The sequence below is a fragment of the Rissa tridactyla genome, chromosome 2 (assembly GCF_028500815.1).
Source record: "Rissa tridactyla isolate bRisTri1 chromosome 2, bRisTri1.patW.cur.20221130, whole genome shotgun sequence".
Classification (NCBI taxonomy): domain Eukaryota; kingdom Metazoa; phylum Chordata; class Aves; order Charadriiformes; family Laridae; genus Rissa; species Rissa tridactyla.
This window is the reverse complement of record NC_071467.1, coordinates 97,041,028-97,059,667: the sequence shown is the minus strand read 5'-3', so window position 1 is coordinate 97,059,667 and position 18,640 is coordinate 97,041,028. Positions and strand designations below refer to the sequence as shown.

Sequence of the window (18,640 nt, the reverse complement as noted above, 5' to 3'; positions counted from 1 at the left end):
CTGAGTATGTAAGGCCAGGCCCATAGCCAGGGCAATTTGTTGTACCCCTAGTAACTGACTGCACTGAAAGCATGGTAGTTTACCTGACTTTCAGTTGTTTCTGATGTTGTTATTTCACTGACAAGGGTTGCAAAGTTAGATTAGTAGTAAGGTAATTACTGGGGTATATATCTTTCAAGAAAGCCAGTTCTGCAGCAGATTAGAAATGCATTGATACATGGGCTGATCATTAACATGAGCATGATTTTCACTAATACAGTACTTCCACCAATTACTATGTTCTCTGACTACTTGCCCAAATACACCACAAAGTGTATTGTCTGTAGTGGCTTCTTTGTACAAGTTCCAGTTATTTTACTTGCTTTATATTCTTAGTTAATTTTAAGGATGTTTCATCTCTGTAGTCTCAGTCTTCCTATATTCACCTTTTCAGATTTTTTTTTAGTTGAAGTATTCTCGCTTTACCTTACAGGTGGGGCTTTCAAAAGGTCTTTTACCTCTTTTCAGCTGTCATACTGGCATCAATGTTAAAGCAAGCATTGGTTTCAATGGAAGCAGAGTTCATATGGATGTGAGAAAACAGCTTTCCCTGTTCTTCAGCTGTGATACTAGGGTCTCTTCACATACAGAGAGCTGTGTCTCTCTTATAGTGTTTTTTTGTGCTCTCTGAGGTCTGCAAAAGGTACCTAAAAGAAGCAAGCCTGTCATCGGCAGGTTGAAGTCTGCTGTGTAGAGCTCCACATTCTCCTTGAAAATCTGTTAAGGATCTGCAGATTCAGAAAGACAGAAACCACTCATGTGTGTACATGCATTCCAGGAAAAAATGTATGCTGCGGACATAAGTGCTTTTCCCTGCTAGGATGAGCATTTTGAATCAACATATGCAGTTCCAACGTTCTCTAGCAGTAACTTAACATTAAACGTCTGGTTAGTATTTCTGAAGAGACAGTTTGACAACCCGCTGTGCTCTGCTAATAAGAAGACACTACTGTTTAAGTAAAATACATATTTGATCCCAAATCTCATGGACCCACAGATTTTAATACCCATTTGTTTCTGTTTGTGAATCCATTGCATGTACTACAGTATTTCACCAAGTTGTAACGTGCTGCATGTCATGCTGCACAGGTAGTCATCTGCCTTCCAGATGTAAACCACTTCCTTAATGTAAGCAGCATGCTCTCCATCATCCCACCTTGGAGTGTGTGACGCTTAATATAACAAATTGCCACTGATCAGAAAGGAGGCAGTACTTAGCCGGAAACACTGTACCTATTATATATTCTTTATTTCCCGACTGCTTTGTTTTGTTTTATTTTATTTTAATCAATATCATGCAGTTTTGAGCAAAGTTAAGTAGTCCTGTGTCATAGACCACAAATTGCTGCCTAACAGTGTCATTGTTTTTATAAGTGCCTCAGGTGGTGGCTTGTCAGCTGTTTCAGGCTAATGAAAGGGTGAAGTAAAATTATTAAAAGTAAATAAATTGTGAAATAGGAGCCAAAAATCAGTAAGCGGAGAATAGGCCTTGTCCAGCATTCCCTGGGTAGCTCCTATTGACTTAAGCAGGAGTTTTGTTTCAATAAAAACTAAGAAAATATTAAGTAAGGATTTTAGGTTTTGCCTCTTGCTCTGCCCGTATCAGTACTGCTACAAACACTTGCTAAGTCCTGGAATATGACATAAGAGGTTTTCTGAACATCTATAGATCCTAAATTTGGATCTCCACAAATGAATAGCCCATTTCAGTACAAGTGCAAAATGGGTGATGTGGGCAACTGGACTTGTATTTCATGCAGGTTTATTTTGTGCAGTTTTTCTAGTTAGAAATATGCCGTACACATGAGACAAGCCACAGAGCTGAAATCCGAACCACACTTGGTTTTCAAACATCTGATGATGTTTGGGATGGTGGGTCTGATGGGATTCATCCCAGAGTACTGAACGAGCTAGGGGATGTTACAGCAGGATCCCTATCAATCACCTACCAAAGATCTTGGAAGTCTGAGGAGGTCCCCGCTGACTGGAAGCTAGCCAACGTTATTCCAATTTACAAGAGGGGCATGAGGGAAGACCCCGGAAACTACAGACCACTTGGTCTAGCCTTAATTCCTGGAAAAATTACGGAGGAGATCATACTGGGTGCTGTTGAAAGACATTTAAAGAGCAATGCAATCACCAGACAGTTAATGTGGCTTCACAAAGGGAAAGTCCTGTTTAATTTAATATCCTTCTCATAATTATTTGACTCATGGTGAAGGCAGGAAATGGAATGGAATAGAATAGTTATGCTATGTTATATATATGGTTCTGCATGACAAGCTATGGCCTAGGTATGAGGGGTCGATCCAGGAGAGTAGCTCTGCGCTGTAGGTCCCAGGCCCATCTGGGAGAGAGGATCAGAAATGGACACACCTACAACATCACTCAGGCAGAGACTAAAGACCCCAGGCTGAGCTGAGACACCACATCCCTTGGTCCTTTGGCAGGAGGCAGTGGGGGTGGGAGTCCCAGGGGAGACCTGACCCAGACATTGAGGCTATGAGCAACCCCAGGAGCCTGGGAGAAGTAGACCTGTACTGCTCATACACTCTCCTTCAGATATTTATGGTTGGCAACTTCGGAGACTGAGTATTGGGTTAGATGGATCTTTGCTCTGATGGAGTACTGTTGTTCTCTGGCTCTTTTGTTTTAGCATGTTTTTCTGAAACATGCTAAAATGTTTCTTAGCATGTTTTTCTGAAACAGCTCAGGCATTTCTAAAAATGAGTACAAGGAGAAAAAAAAAAGTCCACGGGGAAATGAACAGGTATTGCTCACATTAAAAAGATTTGCAACTATTTAGTTCAGGAGTACTTCCTTCTTCAGACTGAGGGCTTGATCTTTGAGCCTCGCTACTGTCAGAGATTTGGGGGGTTTTGCCATGGGTGTCCTCAGACATTCCTGAGAGGACATGCCTTCCAGCACCTTCCCCAGCTTTGTTACCCTCCTCTGGATGCGTTCAAGTACCTTAACATCCTTTATAAATTGTGGGGTCCAATTTACAGGATTGCATTCCCATGCTGTGTTCCCCCACAGTACAGGAATGCAGTTAGTACAGCTATACCAAATTGTTTCAGGATGTACTGTGTCAGCATTCATTTGCCTTGCGCAGCCCTTTGCAGAGAGGAAAGCACGGTCTGAAAATGCACTGGCTACCAGTTTGTTTTCAAGCGTAACTCCGAGCATGGGTTTTAGTTCATAAATCCCATGTTTGAAATCCTTTCTCCTTAAAGACTTTCTTTTTGCTGAAAGGGCTCTGGACAGGGGGCGCTCCTAGCAAGGGAATTCGTCTCTGGTCTCACTCTACCTGCTGATGCACCGGATCCACATGCAAGGGCATGCAAGGGCCTGTCTCATCACACTGAGATTGCACAAAAATGTTGAGATTCTTTAACTGAATAGACATACACTGGCAGCTTTCTGCACTCATTGCACCAGTTTTGCAAATTAATTACCATGTGTGTGCTAGAAGATTGTCTTTCATAGTTTCCTCTATTAATTAAAAAAAAAAAAAAGAGAAGTTCCTTTGTATCTGAATAATGTTATCAGTAATTTCGTCACATCAACATTCTTGGGTGTTTTGAGGTAGGCATATAGAAAGCAAAATCTTCAGTCCTTCTTTGCAGCTGTCTTACAGGCGCATAGGGACTTTTAAAGAGGGTTTGCCTTTTAGTGTCATATGGCCACCTAGCCAACCAGCTCCTTACCCACATCAGCATTATCAGCAACAACCCTCCTCTTCACTAAATGCCTGCAGAATTCATTTAAAAACTCAGCAATCTGTATTCACACTGATGGAGAGTAAAGCTTATCCCCACAGATAGCAGTGCCACGAACTGCATTGCACTGGCCCACCAGTATTTCGTCTCTGGGAGCTTTTTCAGTCTCTGGTGCGATTTGGCACTTTCTCCAATTAAACTTACAAAGTGGAAGCTCAGTTAATGCCAGCTGTGGTTATTTTCTTTCCTAGGAGGCAGACATCCATTTCTAAGGTGACTAGACTGACGTCACCAGCTTCATGCTAAGAGCCCGTGCACACGGCCTGTCCATTGCTCACCCAGCCAGTGGAGGGCTGGATCCACTGCATGGAGCTGGACTCCAGCAGGGTACTCATGGGTGAAACCCTGATTAACACATCTCTCAGGCTCTACCCTGCAGGCTTTGATGCCATCAAATGTATGAAACGGTGAAGTTTGTGGTCAGGTCTTTTGAATTTAGATTGCGGAAGACCATTGTTCAAGAAATATCCTTATATATTATATATATAAAAAATACCTAGTATTTGCTTGTCCACGTCATATTCTGGATTTCATGGCATCCATGAGCCAGAAAAAGCTGTATCTCATGGTATATTTCTATGCTCCCATACTCCCTGCCAGCTGAAGCTCTGACAGAAGAGATAGCCCCTGCATCAATAAACCATGTGTGAAGAACTGCAGAGTAGAAATAGGTAACACAACATCAGGTGGAGCGCTATGAGTTTCTGCTCCAGTTTGGAATCATTGGTGTAGGCACATGTTTTTGGAGGCATGAGTAGATCACAGGGTGACTATGAGCCATGAATGTGATGCAGGCAAATGCATTCCTGTGCGTCAGGCAGGATATTTCCGTAGGAAAGGCGAGCATTATGCAGTGCCCCGGTGAGAACTCACCCGTACCACTATAGTCAATTCTCATTCCTCAGGTTCAAGAAAGAGAAATTCCATCTGAGGTGAAGGCAAACAAGGACTAATCAGCTGATTAGGGGCATGGAGGGGTTAAAGAAGAAGATGACTAGAAGCAGCAAGACAAAGAGTGAGAGGGCTGCCATTACTGTTGAAAAAGGTATCGAGGATGAAGGCCAAAGGAGGAAAAGAGCTCTTGAAGTGCAAGGAAAACTATGGTAAAGAACACAAAACAATTCAGGACTTCTTTCCAGGAAGAAGACCTCAACATAAACAGCATGCTCTGTACATCTCCGTGAAGTTCATGCAGAGGGAACCAAACCTCTTTCTTTCACCTCTGGGCATCACCACAACCAAATGACTGTATATGGTAGAAGGGCCCTTATTTACGTAGTCTGAATTTACATAGCAATTTTGTCACCAACATACAAAATGTCAAGAATAGTACCTTCCTTATTCTTTCAGTATTCAAAATACTAAATCCTAAATGAAAAAGAGATTTTCCGGGCTTTTAGATAAGATCTGAACATCTTCCCAGGAAGTGAGGTAGGCAAATGGGATGGAGGGCTATAGGCTGTTCAGGAGGGCCAGGCAGGGCAGGAGGGGTGGAGTAGTTGCACTGTATGTAAGGGAGAGGTTTGGCTGTATAGCCCTTACGGGTAGGGATGATGTGGTTGAGAGCCTCTGGGTGAGGATTAGGGGGATGGAAGACAAAGCAGATACCCTGATGGGATCTTAAGGATCAGGGTTTACTGGACATCATGAAATTCATTTGACTTGAGAATGTACCTGTATGATTTGTTTAATCTCTGAGGCATGCACAATGAACAATAAGGTGAACTATATTCTTACTGACTCTATATAGTTCAACTTGTAAAAGCTCTGGATAAAACTGTACGTTATTGTCATTAGTCTTTACTGCAGTAGTCTTGAAATCTCCCATATATGTGGTATTGTTCCTTCTGTCTAGGCAGGCAATGTGGTGACAGGAGAGATGGTAGAAGAACTTATTCTTTCTGGAGCAGATATTATTAAAGTGGGTATTGGACCAGGTAAGTCAAATCCAGTCAAATAATGGTGACTTATGGTAACAGTGGTGCGGGAGTTGTTCAGATGGAACCAGTGTATAATGCTGTTTGCTTGCCCATTAGGATGCGTACGCACACTTATTAACAGTGCCCTTGCACATAGTATGTTTAAGAAATACATGGGCAGGGTGCTAGTGTTTTGTACTGCAAAGTGTTACATATTCCATTTTCTGTCAGTGAAGATGCCTGTTATTGGAAGCACTGAGTTGCCCGAATTGCTGACATTATCAGTGATAATGTGTTTAAGAACGTTCTTTCTAGCCTGTTGAAAAGAGGCTGGACCGTCCCAGCTCAAAGGATACTGTGTTTAGGTATCCACTTCTATCAGGGAAAGACAGGTTTTTAAATAGCTTTATGATTTGTGTTCTGATAAGCTGAGGTAGCCCATCTTGTAAATGTCTTCAAAGATTAAATGGCATTAATTAAGTGGGAAGTATGGATAATATCGCCTCTACCTGTCACTATTGCCTGGGAGCCAAAATACTTATATTAATGCACCTACATTACCTATCACTGTAACATTCACATGGATAAATGGGAGGACCTTAAACTTCTTACCTTCTCTTCCCTAGTATTGTTGTCTGGCATATATTGCCATGTTTTCTTCCCTGTTGTCTTTTCCTCCCTTGTGTGTTTGTTCATGTGCTCCTTCCTCTTCTCGGTTTTCTTCATAGGCTGCAGCTGGGATTGCCATGAGTGGACTAGATTTTAAACTGGTTGACATAAGTGCCACTCGCAATATAGCTGTGCTCAGCCAGTGCAGGCAGATTGTTTACATTGCCAAAGAGTTATGGTTCATGAATGGATAATTTGAGAAGAGCAAATGATGTAATAAAGATTGCAGTTGTGCCCAGGAAGACAGCAAACAATAAATACTGCAAAATATGTGAAGAATAAACAACAGAGATGTCATGATGCACTTGTCACGGGCAAGTTCAGATATAAAAGAAGAAATATTATTGTTTGTAGCCTCAAAGTGGAAACAGTTAGGAATAAATGCTGTGTAGCCCTCCCTGGAGATCTTCCTGAACAGATCTGTATAAGTTGACCACCCAAAAATGGCAACTAACAAATGTTCCTCACAAAACATCAGATCTTGAGGCTCTTTTCCAGATAATGGTCCATCCTGTGGAAAATGGCAGTGATTTATTATAAAGCATTACATATATAAGTATATACTCTGTGGATATTATTTTATAAGTAATTTTCTTCCTACTTTGCAGAAATACTTCTCAGTGTTTTCGCCTTGTCAGTTCTTTGAAAGATCTTTGGAAACTTTTACTTTACCGGTAGTTCAAGTATACCTCATTATCAGCTGGGTGAAGGGATCCAGACTTTACTGCATTTGGTTTAGAATCTTTTAAAATTCTCGTTATCATGCAGACCTTTATGGTCCGTATCCTAAATTATAAGACCTAGACTGGCAAAAAGCAGTCCTCATTTTGACTCTTAATTTGAGAAGAAGAAGAGAGAACATATTGCAAAATATCTATCGCTGTGTTACCATGTTAAACTATAATTGAAGTGTATATATATGTATATACCTTTATTTTTGTACATACATATATACATGCACCGTGTGTGTATAAATAATATAGTTTAATAATCAGATACAATTAATGTATTTCCTGTAGTATTACGCTATACAGCTTTCTGTACTTATCTCACCTTTCAAATGCTGTGTGCTGGTTTTCTTATATTTCCAACTATTGCGATCAACTAAATATTTCTGCTTTAAGTATTAGGCAAAAGATGTGTTTCTCTCCCTCGTGGAAATCTCCACAAAAAAAAGAAAATAAAAGCACAGATTTTTCCTGAGAATAGTTTTAAAAAACATATGTAGAAAAGAGGTAGAAATATTTATTGGAAGAAGAATTCAGGTATTAAATGCTGCTGCTTAGTCTCGTGGGCTGTAACTCTTGTCCTTTTGACCCCCTTCACTTCAGGCATCTCAGTCAGATTTGCTTTCTCGTGATGCAGTAATTCCCTTGCCAGGAAGCATTACTGATGAGACCTAAACTGGGAATTGTGGCCCTGGAGAAGAAAGGGGGAGTATTAGTCACCTCAATTACAGCTCCCATGAAGTGGTGCGATAGAATTTCAAAACTCAAGTTCCTATGTGTTCCTTTTATCCATGAGAGGCCAACATTTCCAATAGGGACTTTTTGAGGGGAAAAAATTATACAGATATAAACGTGTTTTTTACACAAGAAAAAGAAAACAAGATGTATCTTTTCTGCAATCTAATGGGCTGTGTTTTTTCCTCTCATTCTCTTGTCTAGGTTCTGTGTGTACCACTCGGATTAAGACAGGGGTGGGATATCCACAACTAAGTGCTGTTATTGAGTGTGCAGACTCAGCACATGGCTTGAAAGGACATATCATCTCTGTAAGTAAATATCATCTTCTCTCAGATTCCCACTGTGCAAATTGTTGTGGCATAGGAGAATCAAACAGTCCAGTACCCTGCATGTTAAAGGCTATCCTTCTGTCATCTCCAGTCTGACCCCTATACTAGCTTCTACGGTAGTTGGTGGAGATTCAAATGTAAAGAAACCAACTCCCTCTAATGTTTAAAAAGACTTGGGCACCTCAGTCCTATTTGTGCCTTTGGAAGGCTGCTTCTTGCTCCCTGAATGGCGTAAGCTGTTATGTGAACAGAACAGGAAGCTTGATAGTGTTTTCACATGGAAGCAAACAGTAATTCCCATGAAAGATTTCGGAAAAATTAGTGAAATGTAAACATGGCTTTCCCCAGGGAGTGGGACTGAGGGACAGTCAGTCAGTAGAGGGGAGTACAAGGTAAAGTGATATGAGCTCATCTGTGCCCTAGTAGCTGGATTGATTCAGATAGCATCTTCCTGGAGCTCTCTGTGCAGGAGCAGGAGTGTTTCAGAGGTGGCTCTGTTGAGCACAGCTGGCACGTGAGCCACTTATGTTCTCACAAAGCTCTGGGAGAATAAAGAGCCTGTGGAAAAAAAAGAGCATGTATCTGTATTGCCTGCTAATGGCAGCTTCCACTCTACCAGCAAGACCAGATTCATGTCACATAGAAAAAGTAAATCTGTAAGCATGCCCTCAAACTGAGCTAGACTGCAGCCTACAGCACCCAAAGGTCCTGTGTGCTTAGGCACACCCAGCCAGTCAGCGTGCCCCTGACTGTGTCAGGCTTGCACGGTCTCTGCAGGCTGTCTGTGAGGCAGTTGGTAATCAGGAAGGCATAGGGGCTAAGCCACGTGCTGTGCTCACAGGTGTGCTCAGAGCCAACAGTCTCCCCCTGCGTCCCTAGAAGAGACCACACACTGAATTTTAGATCTACTGCCAAATGAAGGCCCTGATTTGTTCGACCTAGTTGTGACTAGTATCCACGTGAGGAAGAGGGTGTGTTGTGTTCGTGAGGAAGGAGGGGAGAGGAGAACAAACAGATTGTGGATGAGCAAAGGTCTTGACTACTTTTTGGAGCTGTGGGTATAATGGAGCAGAAGAACATCTTGCTCTTTATTGTTAATGCATATGCATTCCCACCTCTTCAGGGCTCCCCTATATGAATTTTGCAGAAAAAAAGAAAAGCAGTCTGTGATTTTATGACTTGGGCAGCATTACAAATGTTTGTGCTGATAGCAGACAGCGGAACATGTGTGCAATAGAGCATGAAAGACTGACTCATTACTATGAAGGCTGGATAACTATAGGTGTCATCCTAGCAGTGGTGCTCAGAGATACTAGTTTTGCAATAATCTAATTTTGCAATAATCATTTTCTGCTAGCAACTCTCAGAAGTTATTACCCTGATTTTACAAGAGAACAGAGAGTGTGTATTTAGACTGTTAAAAATGAGATGGTTCTGTATTATTCCTCCTCTCCTTTGCTGCTTTGTGGATGGATCAGTTCCTGACCTGCTTAGGTCATGTTGTCTCCAGTGAGCCCACACCTATCAACCCCCTAGCAATTACAAGGGGAGTATAGTAGGGACATTTCATACCTGTCTACTGCAACATCTGGGCCTTTGGCTGGAACTGGGGTCTCTAACACCACTGCAACTCCACTCTCTCACCGAAGCTAAGGAGACTAAAGCAAGGGTGAGGATGTTATGCCTGAATTCTGCAGCATTCAGACAGGTATTGGTGTGTTTATTGGGGAAAGAAAAGGCTGAACTTCATGGTCATTGACAGAGCTCTGGCAAGAGTATCACAAAAGAGAGGTATCCTCCTGAGGGAAAAACACTGTATGGGAGCAAGCCAAAGTATATAATTGGGTCTAGTGGCAACAAGTACACATGGCATCCCTCAAAATGTCTCATTACTATCATGTAGATGCAGGAAGGGGCACGCCCTACCTGAGCCAAAGGAGACATCTACAATCAATTACCACAGCTATATACATCAATTCATCAGGAGAAAATATGTCCAGCAGGTTTTTTTTTTGTTATATTGATACGGAAGTGGCGGGAAGGATGTGAAAAGATTCAAAGCCTACCAGCTGTCTTCATGTAGATTATAGCTGATGGTGTGATATGTGTCAGTCCCTTGGAGTGCTTTCTTGCATCCGCTTCTGTCTTGTCCGGTACCTTCATCGAATTGCTCCTCTTTCTTGTTACATTGGCTCAGCTTAGGTATGAAGGGAAAGAAGTGTCACTCATGGAACGAGACAGAGATGGTGCTGAGCACAGTACAGGCACTGCAAGGAACACAGCATGCTTGAAGCCCATTCTGCAGTAGTTCTGCTAGAATGTTAGCACAGACTGGGATTTTAAACACATTTTTATTACTGAAGCAATCACGTATGATTTTTGGAGCTGATATGTTGACAAAGAAGGTGACAATTTTTAGGCAAACATGATAGTCCAAGTGAACACCTGGTGTCTTTCTAGAGTCACTTACACAGAGAAGGGGGAGGTGAAATTGCACCAGTTACTTTGCTCATGCTAAATTATCTTGAAGACTCAAAGCTCACCTCAGAAATGAATCTTTCATGACTCACTGAAAGAAGAGAGGAAACCCTGTCTAAGATACAGGCACTGTTTCTGCCCCATGCTATTTGTCTCAGAGCCAATGGTCTCATTTTTCATTCCCACTAATCCTTGAGAAGGTGCAGCAGTGAGTTACAGTGGAGAGGCCATTTAGCAGGAGAGATCCTTCAGAAACGCACTACTTGAGATAAAGTTTCTGTTTCTTGTCGGTCAGAGAACTACTCTGCTAGATAGAGAGGCAGTCACGTATTCTAGTAAGCCAGCAATGTGGGGAATGGAAAGCAGCCTTGCATGTGTCCTCTCTCATTTGGCTATCGTTTGATAGAGATCCCTATTTCCCCTTCACGCTGCCTGGGGGATGGGCCACCTGTGTTCAGTGGAAAGGATGACTAAGAGGTTCTTCACCCAGCTACTACCATATCATCTCTTCCTCCACACAGAACACTTTCCACACAAAAATATGCCCTGCATATGTAGTTCAGAATAAAGCACCATATATATTGTTTCTACTGCTGTATATGCCATATACTTTAGATAATCCTCTGCATAATAAATACCTATCTGTTTGCGAATACTATAGGAAGGGCTGTTTATACATTTTATTGTAAAGGTTGCTTGAAACATATAAAGCATAGTTATAAACTTATTATAATTTGCATATAATATTAAATATTTAACCAGTTCATACTGGTTTTCCATACTGTATTTCTTTTCCTCAGGCTAAGTTTTGTTGTTGTTAAATGGTTTATATGTTCTAAGAACAAGACTGAGGAAAATAACATTATTTTAGCAATGTTAAAAATATTGTGTTGACTGGAAAGATGTTTTCCTCTCTTCTTCCACTTAGCACCTAGTTGTTTCAGAATCATGTCCTTTACAGGCCCCATGGCTACCCTTTCCAGTAGGCTTACTTCCGAGTAATACCAGTTCTCCTGAAGTCACAGAAGGATGTATACAGATACATTTCCCTAGGCCTCTGAGGTAGAGGCTGAGCCTGCAACAAGCTCCATGACTGTAGCCCAGCAGTTCTACAAGTCATTTTGAGTCCAGACCCAAGCCCCTGTTGGGATGAGCTGAACTGCAAGGTGAAGCTTCCCAGACTGAATGCAGCAGAAGCACAGTCTTATTTTCTAAACACAGTGCTTGATTTTTCACATGGAATGAAGTGGTTTAATGCATATGGCTTTATTATATAGCATCTAAGTATTACTGCTTAGTATGTACCCTTTTTGTTCCCCTTTCTGTGCATCATTAAATTTACCTGCTTATCTGAAGTAAGTGGAGACATCTACAGATAAAGCAGTGCTGTGAATCATCATCATCAGTTCCTTTTATCTTAAATGGTAACTTAAGAGCTTTTGGGAAAGTCTACGAATCTGCTCAGCATTTTGTAATTTGGTGACATTCAAAGTGATATTTCTTGAAGCTGATGATTAATGATTACACAGTGAGGTCTTCATCCTCATGGTACTTCTGAAAGCATAAAGCCTCCATCGCTGCCAGTACCGGGTTAATTATAAAAATCAGACACCGAGCCACCCAACAAGAACACACTGAAACCCGTCTCTACCAGAAAGCATTCATAGCTAGCCTGTCTCAGGGTAAGAATCAGGCAAGTTCCTGACACTGCTCTTCGAAGATTATTAGACCCCCCTCTTTCTACCTCCGCTCTTCCTCCCCTGACACATGCATACATGCTCACACCCTCCTCCAAGCTCTGACAGACTTGTCAGAGGGAAAGAATTGTACAAGCAGGAGAGAGAGATTCATCTGTCAGCTCAGCACTCCTTTCTGGAGCTGACAGCAAGGGTGTCTAGCTCAAAAAAACGCATAATGTGCTAGAGGTTATCAGCAACTGGAATGAAAATCTTTATACTGCTACCACGCACTCTTTGCAGTGGGATCCCCTTTGAAAAGCCACTCACTTTTGGATCCACCTGCTCAGTTTGTGTCTGAATCCTTTTCTGTGCAGAGAGAGGTTCTAACACTCAGCCCCACTGCCAGCTGCCCACAAAAGCCAGCTCTAAAATGGCTGATGGTGGGGGTGTCTGGCTGTGCTCAGCCGCAGGTCATACATGGGCATGCATTTCTGCCAAGAGGGAGGTGAAACAAATGTAGTAACCATACAGTCTGGGGAGTAGCTTCAAAAGCAGGAAAGCTGTTGGCAGTCTGCAACAGACCCTGATCATCAAAAGGAATTGGGAGCCCTCTTGGTACAATGACTGTGTAGAGTAGAAGGATCTTTCATCTGATGCTCAGACCTTTACAAACCTATAGAACACAATGAGTTCTGCTATTTGCCATCCCTTTTTTACAGCCCTGTCACACATGCATAACTTCCCTCCACCCAACTGAAACCCACTGATCAGCCACTTCTTTACTCTGCACTGAAACGCATTGGTCTAAAAAGCTAAAGATCACAAAGTGCTGTTTCTTAACCAAACCCATAGCAAACAGTAAGGAGTATGATGAGAGATTCATTTTCACTTACCAAAGATTAGATTACCCAATTTGCTTAGAGATTATCAGATCAAAATCCAACATAGATGATGGTGTATTTCCTCACCCCTCCCACTGTGACCTTTTAATGTATTGTAAACTGATGAGAAAGTTATTTTAAGTGTCTTTGGTCGTTTAAGGTAGGGGTTTGTGGTACCTCTGCATCACATGGCCTTTCATTAAAATGGCAGGGAATGATTCAGATCATCAGAGAAGTTTTTGTTTTCCAGTTTCTGGGATTCAGGAAATTACAGTCAGGAATTTGCATTGCTGCTGTTACCAGTGATATTATCGGTAGACTATATGGTAGAGTGAATGAGTCTACAGAAGAAAAGCAATAGAAAGGATAATATGGATTCCCTAAAACCTCAGTCAAGATGATGTATAGCAATGGCGCACAGTCACGTCTTGACATGCTGTTCCTGAGGAAGGGCCATTCTGCTGGAGGTCGTGGAGCATCACTGCTCATTACCACTCACTGTCATCTTTTCTTTATGCAGGATGGAGGATGTAGCTGCCCAGGAGATGTCGCCAAAGCTTTTGGTAAGGACAGTGCGTAGTGCCACCCGTTATACCCTGCGTATCTCCAGCACCGTCAGCAGTGATGCAGGAGTCAATTTGACCCTGAATGTGTAATCAGCAATAGGTTACATTCTTCCCTGTGGGTGACTCCAGCGAAATTAATAAACCAGACATGAATTTGCTCTTTGGACCAGACAGTCCAAATTCTGCAGCGTAAAACATACAGTGGTCGAAGTCCTATTTAGAAACTATCTGCCAGGTGTGCATGAGATACAGGCACTAGGACAGTAATACAAAGAAAACTGATAGGGGTTTCTTCTGAGTGGGGTTCAAAGATGCCTGTAACGTTGCCAGATCTGTCTGACTTTGGCCTTGAATGGATGAAGAGCTGCTGGAATGTGTCTTGGACAGAAGAACAAAACAAAAAGGCAGGCCAGATCCCTGGAGATGTTCTTGGGATCAGCTGTCAACTTGAAGAGATGAGATTTTATTTATACTGTATCCCCTAGAGCTGAGCAGATGTCTAAAACATCTGAGTTAATAATTAACAGATTTTGCTCTCATGCCAATAGCTTCAGTGAATTGCACCAGCTCTTGCTGACAGAACAGAGAATTTAATCCGTATTTTCTATTGGGCATGGAAGTTACATTGGTGTGGGAGGGTCAAGGTCAGGATTGTCACTTAGCCATAACCTCGTTGCAGCAGTGTATGTGAACTAGGCACTAAACGGATCCTGGGCTACCAGGACATTTAAAGACAGTCCCCTACCCCCCAAAATGCCAGACCCTTTGGAGATGTCACAGTGAGATAACACCCGGAATACAGTGGGACAGCACAGTCTATTGTTGGGATTTCACGGTGGTACGATACAAGAGATAGGACATTATACAGCACATCTGCCTGGCAGGAAGCTTTGCAAGAATGGAAAGCAGGGGCAGGCCTAAACTCAGATTACAGACCAGCCAAGAAAAACTCTGGGCCTCCTGGAAAGGTTGAAACCAAAATCTGTCTTCTAAGTTTGCAGACAGCTTCTGTTTTCAAACAGGTCAGATGACAAGGAAGACTTAATTAGAGAATTTTAAGCACAGCTGTGGTGTGATTGCTACCAGCAAGGAATCTGGTCAGTCATAGGATTTCACAGCACCATTGTGTTACCCAGTGGGTGATGTGACGTAGGGAATAGATACTTTCAGTTGGATGATTTTGACATAGCTGAACAGCAGCATCCACCCTCTTTGACAACAAGATTGTATTAAAACAAACACCCGACCACACAGCCCAGCCCACTCTGACATCATGCTGCCTGCAGTGAGGCCTTTGTTCTGCCTGACTTTCCCTGGCTCCTCCACTCACCCGGTTCTTGCTGGCGTTGTGTTGGGAGCTCGTGAACAGGGATTGCGACCTCACTGCATTCCCAGCTGCCTGTGCAGAGACCTGGCCCGTGGAAAAGGTCTCTCTTCAACAAGAGCATTTCCAGAAGTTAGAACAACAGGAAGCAAGTTCAAAGTGTTTAAAATGTTTTCCTTTGTGATGTTTATAGCAAATCTGAAGGGTCCTTGTAATCTTTTTGGGCTAACTGAACAGAAACTTGCTTGAATCCTGTGAAAGGGCAGATTCTGGCCTTGCTGATTGTCAGGAGGTGCCAAGATTCAGAGTCATATGTGTTTGAAGGCTACCATGGGTTGTCCTTGGGACCGAGGAGCATCAGAAAGCTGAGATTATACAGGCAGTAGTTCTACTCTGACAGTAGGCCAGACAGATCAGTCTGACCTGTGTGTCACAGGTACAGGGCTGGAACTGATAGAGATTACCTTGAGGCAATAAACTTAGCATATCTGGCTATGTATAATTGAGGCAGACACACTGTGGACATCTGACTAGCTGGAGTCACATGTGTGATTGTCAAAGGTGGGTGGCAAAATAAGCTTCTAGATGACGTTATTACTATCAGTGTTTATTGAATACTATTGAGGTGATTGGCTATGTGAGCCATGTGGAAAATAGCCTCCGTGCCCAGCATTTACAAGCCAAAGCCTTGATACTGATCCTGAATTGTCTACTACAGACTTCTCTGCATGCTGAGAGCCTCTTGGGGGGGAGGAGTTACATAAATATATTGGATAGCAGAGACCCGGTGCTAAAACACACAGATGTACAGTTTCACCTGGGGATGGAGGCCTGGACAAAGCATGGACAAGAGACCCAAAGAGGACTTTTGATTAAAGTGATTATACTGTCTCTTTATGGTGGATCATTGTAAAGTCTTCATGAAAGGGATGCTAAGGTGTTCATTATAAAGCAGTGACAAAGCAGCCATTTGAATCATGAGAAGTGTGAGGGAGTCCTAGGTGTGAAGACTAGCATTTACAGATGGCTAAAAATGTGACTGGAGGAGGCAAGTTCATGAGAACAGAAGTAAAGTGGATTGAGTGAAAGTGAAGAACTGTGAAGAACCATGAAGAAGATGCTGAGAAGCTTTACAACTGGAAGGTGACACCATCAGTGTCAGGAGTCAGAGGCAGATTGGGTATTCTGACAGAGGGGAAACAAGGTATAAGCCTATTATAAAGGCAGGGAACAGAGAAGTGCTGAAGGTGGCGTACAAAAATGCCGGGAGTGACAGATACTTTGGGAGAGACTGCTGGAATTCTGGAACCGCTGGATGGGAACCTGGTATGGATTTGGTAAACTGAAGATGTCTCTGCCATCTGGGTATTGGAGATGATAATGGAAAAGATGTAGGTTGATCAGGAAGAAAAGAGGTGTTCTAATGCAGGAATGAGAGAAAGCACGAAATAACTTCGTGTTGGGCTCTCAGATGGTTCACATAACTGCACCCTTGGAAAGGCTGATACCATGAACACATTTCTCAGAATACCCCAGGGAGGCACTACGGTCTCCTTTTTTAAAGATGAGAAGTCAAAGCACAGAAATACAAAGTTCAATTGCCTGAGGTCACATATATTTTTGTGACACAGCCAGGAACAGAATGTGCCTTTTTAATCCTACGCCAGCATCTTTAACACAATACTGCTGTTTCTTACAGCAGTGGTGAGAAGAGATACAGAAGCGGGGAAGGAAAAGGAAGGAAAACTCATGTGGAAGAGTCAACTGGGGACATATACTGGTTCCGAACTATACCTGACAGATCACACTGGCTTTTTTTCCTGTTTTCAATAGCTGTGTGTATATCTGCTGTTGCAAAGGCTCGCTGGCTCAGCTGGAGCACAGGTGAATGTTGATTCCAGGACCAGCTGTGGTCCAGGCAAACTTGCGCTGCATCTGTCTGGAGGGCTGCCCAGGCTACAAATCCAGGCTGACTCCAACTGAATTCACGCAGAGCCAATCTGGTTATCAGTAACTCGTATTATCAGGCGTACAAAAGACATCTGAGGGACTCCATCCAGACCCAGCAGAACTGTGCGAGTGCTGCAAGATTGGGCTGGTGTCAGCACACATGTTCTGTAACGGCTTGAAAGAAAAGGCACTGTGAAATGTGTATGAGCAAAATCAGCCCAGATACAGTGTAGGCCTCAAGGGGGAAGTCCTCCCCAGCACCAGGGCATTGAAATGGCATTGTATAGAAACAGGACAAGTCTAGCAAACTCTGGGCAAGCTACTGGGATGCTTGTATGCAGCATACCCCATCTCAGCCTGTATTATCTAGGGGGTTGTTGCCAGGTGTTCCCAGTCCCCCACAACGTAAAGTAATGCACACTCTCTATCCGTATTTGAAAATGAAAGACTGCAGCTGGATGTTGCAAACATCACCAATGGTCATACAAACCCCATGCATAAGTAAAGAAAGACCATACTAAAAACTACAGCCTTCCAGTTGGATGTTAACTGGCAGAAAAGTAGTGGAACAGACTTGGAACTTTCAGACATCTTTGCAACACTGAAACAGGGTGGAAAGTTCGGGAGAGCACTGGAAAAGTAGATTTAATAGGGGCTTGTCATTCCTGGAGCTGCAGGGCAGTAAGCATGTGTCATTCCAGTGTGTAGACGTGCTGCGTCTGCTGTAACACGGCTCCTCTCTCCTGGAAGAGCTTGATGAATTATGTTGTAGTTTGCAAAAGTTACTAAGCTGGATGAGTTTCAATCCTATAATTCAAACATACTTGCTTTCCTCCCAAAATGCGCAGTCAAAAAGAAAAATAATGAATAAGTGCACAGGAACCAAAGTCCTGTGATTCTGAAGTGTAGATTTCAGATGTGACTGTTTTGCATTAATGATTTGGAGGCTGTAAGACCGGTAACCAGAGACAGGACTAGAACTGGGTATCAGGGGATAGTATTGTCAAGGCAAAGAGTCCAGAATGTCCTGTGGCAGTCCTTTGACTTGTTTAAAGGCCCTCTTTGAAACCTTGACCTCAAATCCGTCTCTCCTTCCTCATGTTGTTTTCTTCCACTCATGAAGAAGACATCAACTAGATTTACCAGAATACTATTTTTTGCAAAGGTGGAGCAAGATTGAGCCAGGTAACAACAGGAGCTCCCCACCAGTAATTGAGAATGTCTTAAAGGATGAACGTTCCCTTAGTTTTTGGCAGGTTAATAGTAGTATCAGACGCGAGTCAAACTAAGGCTTTAGAACTCAGCCATCTGAAACAAAAGAGCTCAGGAAAAATCTGCGAGGTAGGTGTCATGATGGGACACCTGAATGGGTGCCTGGCTATAAATATTGCTTGTGATGTGCTCAGCAGTTTTGCACAAGCCTAATTTTTAATATCCCTTTACCACGGACATAGTGTTCCTTTCAAACAACAACCAGGCAAAGGGAGGTGAGGTCAGCAGAGCAGCTGGGTGCTCGGCTCCCAGACATTACTGCTAGCTCTGCTCTTCGGCAAAGGGG

General features: G+C 42.7%; 1 protein-coding gene across 1 annotated transcript in view; it reads left to right on the top strand.

Annotated features, from left to right (window-relative positions):
- Nucleotides 1-18,640, top strand: part of GMPR (guanosine monophosphate reductase) — a 43,050-nt gene that overhangs the window by 10,681 nt on the left and 13,729 nt on the right. Inside the window, exons 5-7 of the mRNA XM_054191605.1 lie at nt 5,677-5,758; nt 8,077-8,183; nt 13,763-13,805. Coding sequence (XP_054047580.1) covers nt 5,677-5,758; nt 8,077-8,183; nt 13,763-13,805 — 232 coding nt within the window. The remainder of the gene's footprint in view (nt 1-5,676; nt 5,759-8,076; nt 8,184-13,762; nt 13,806-18,640) is intronic.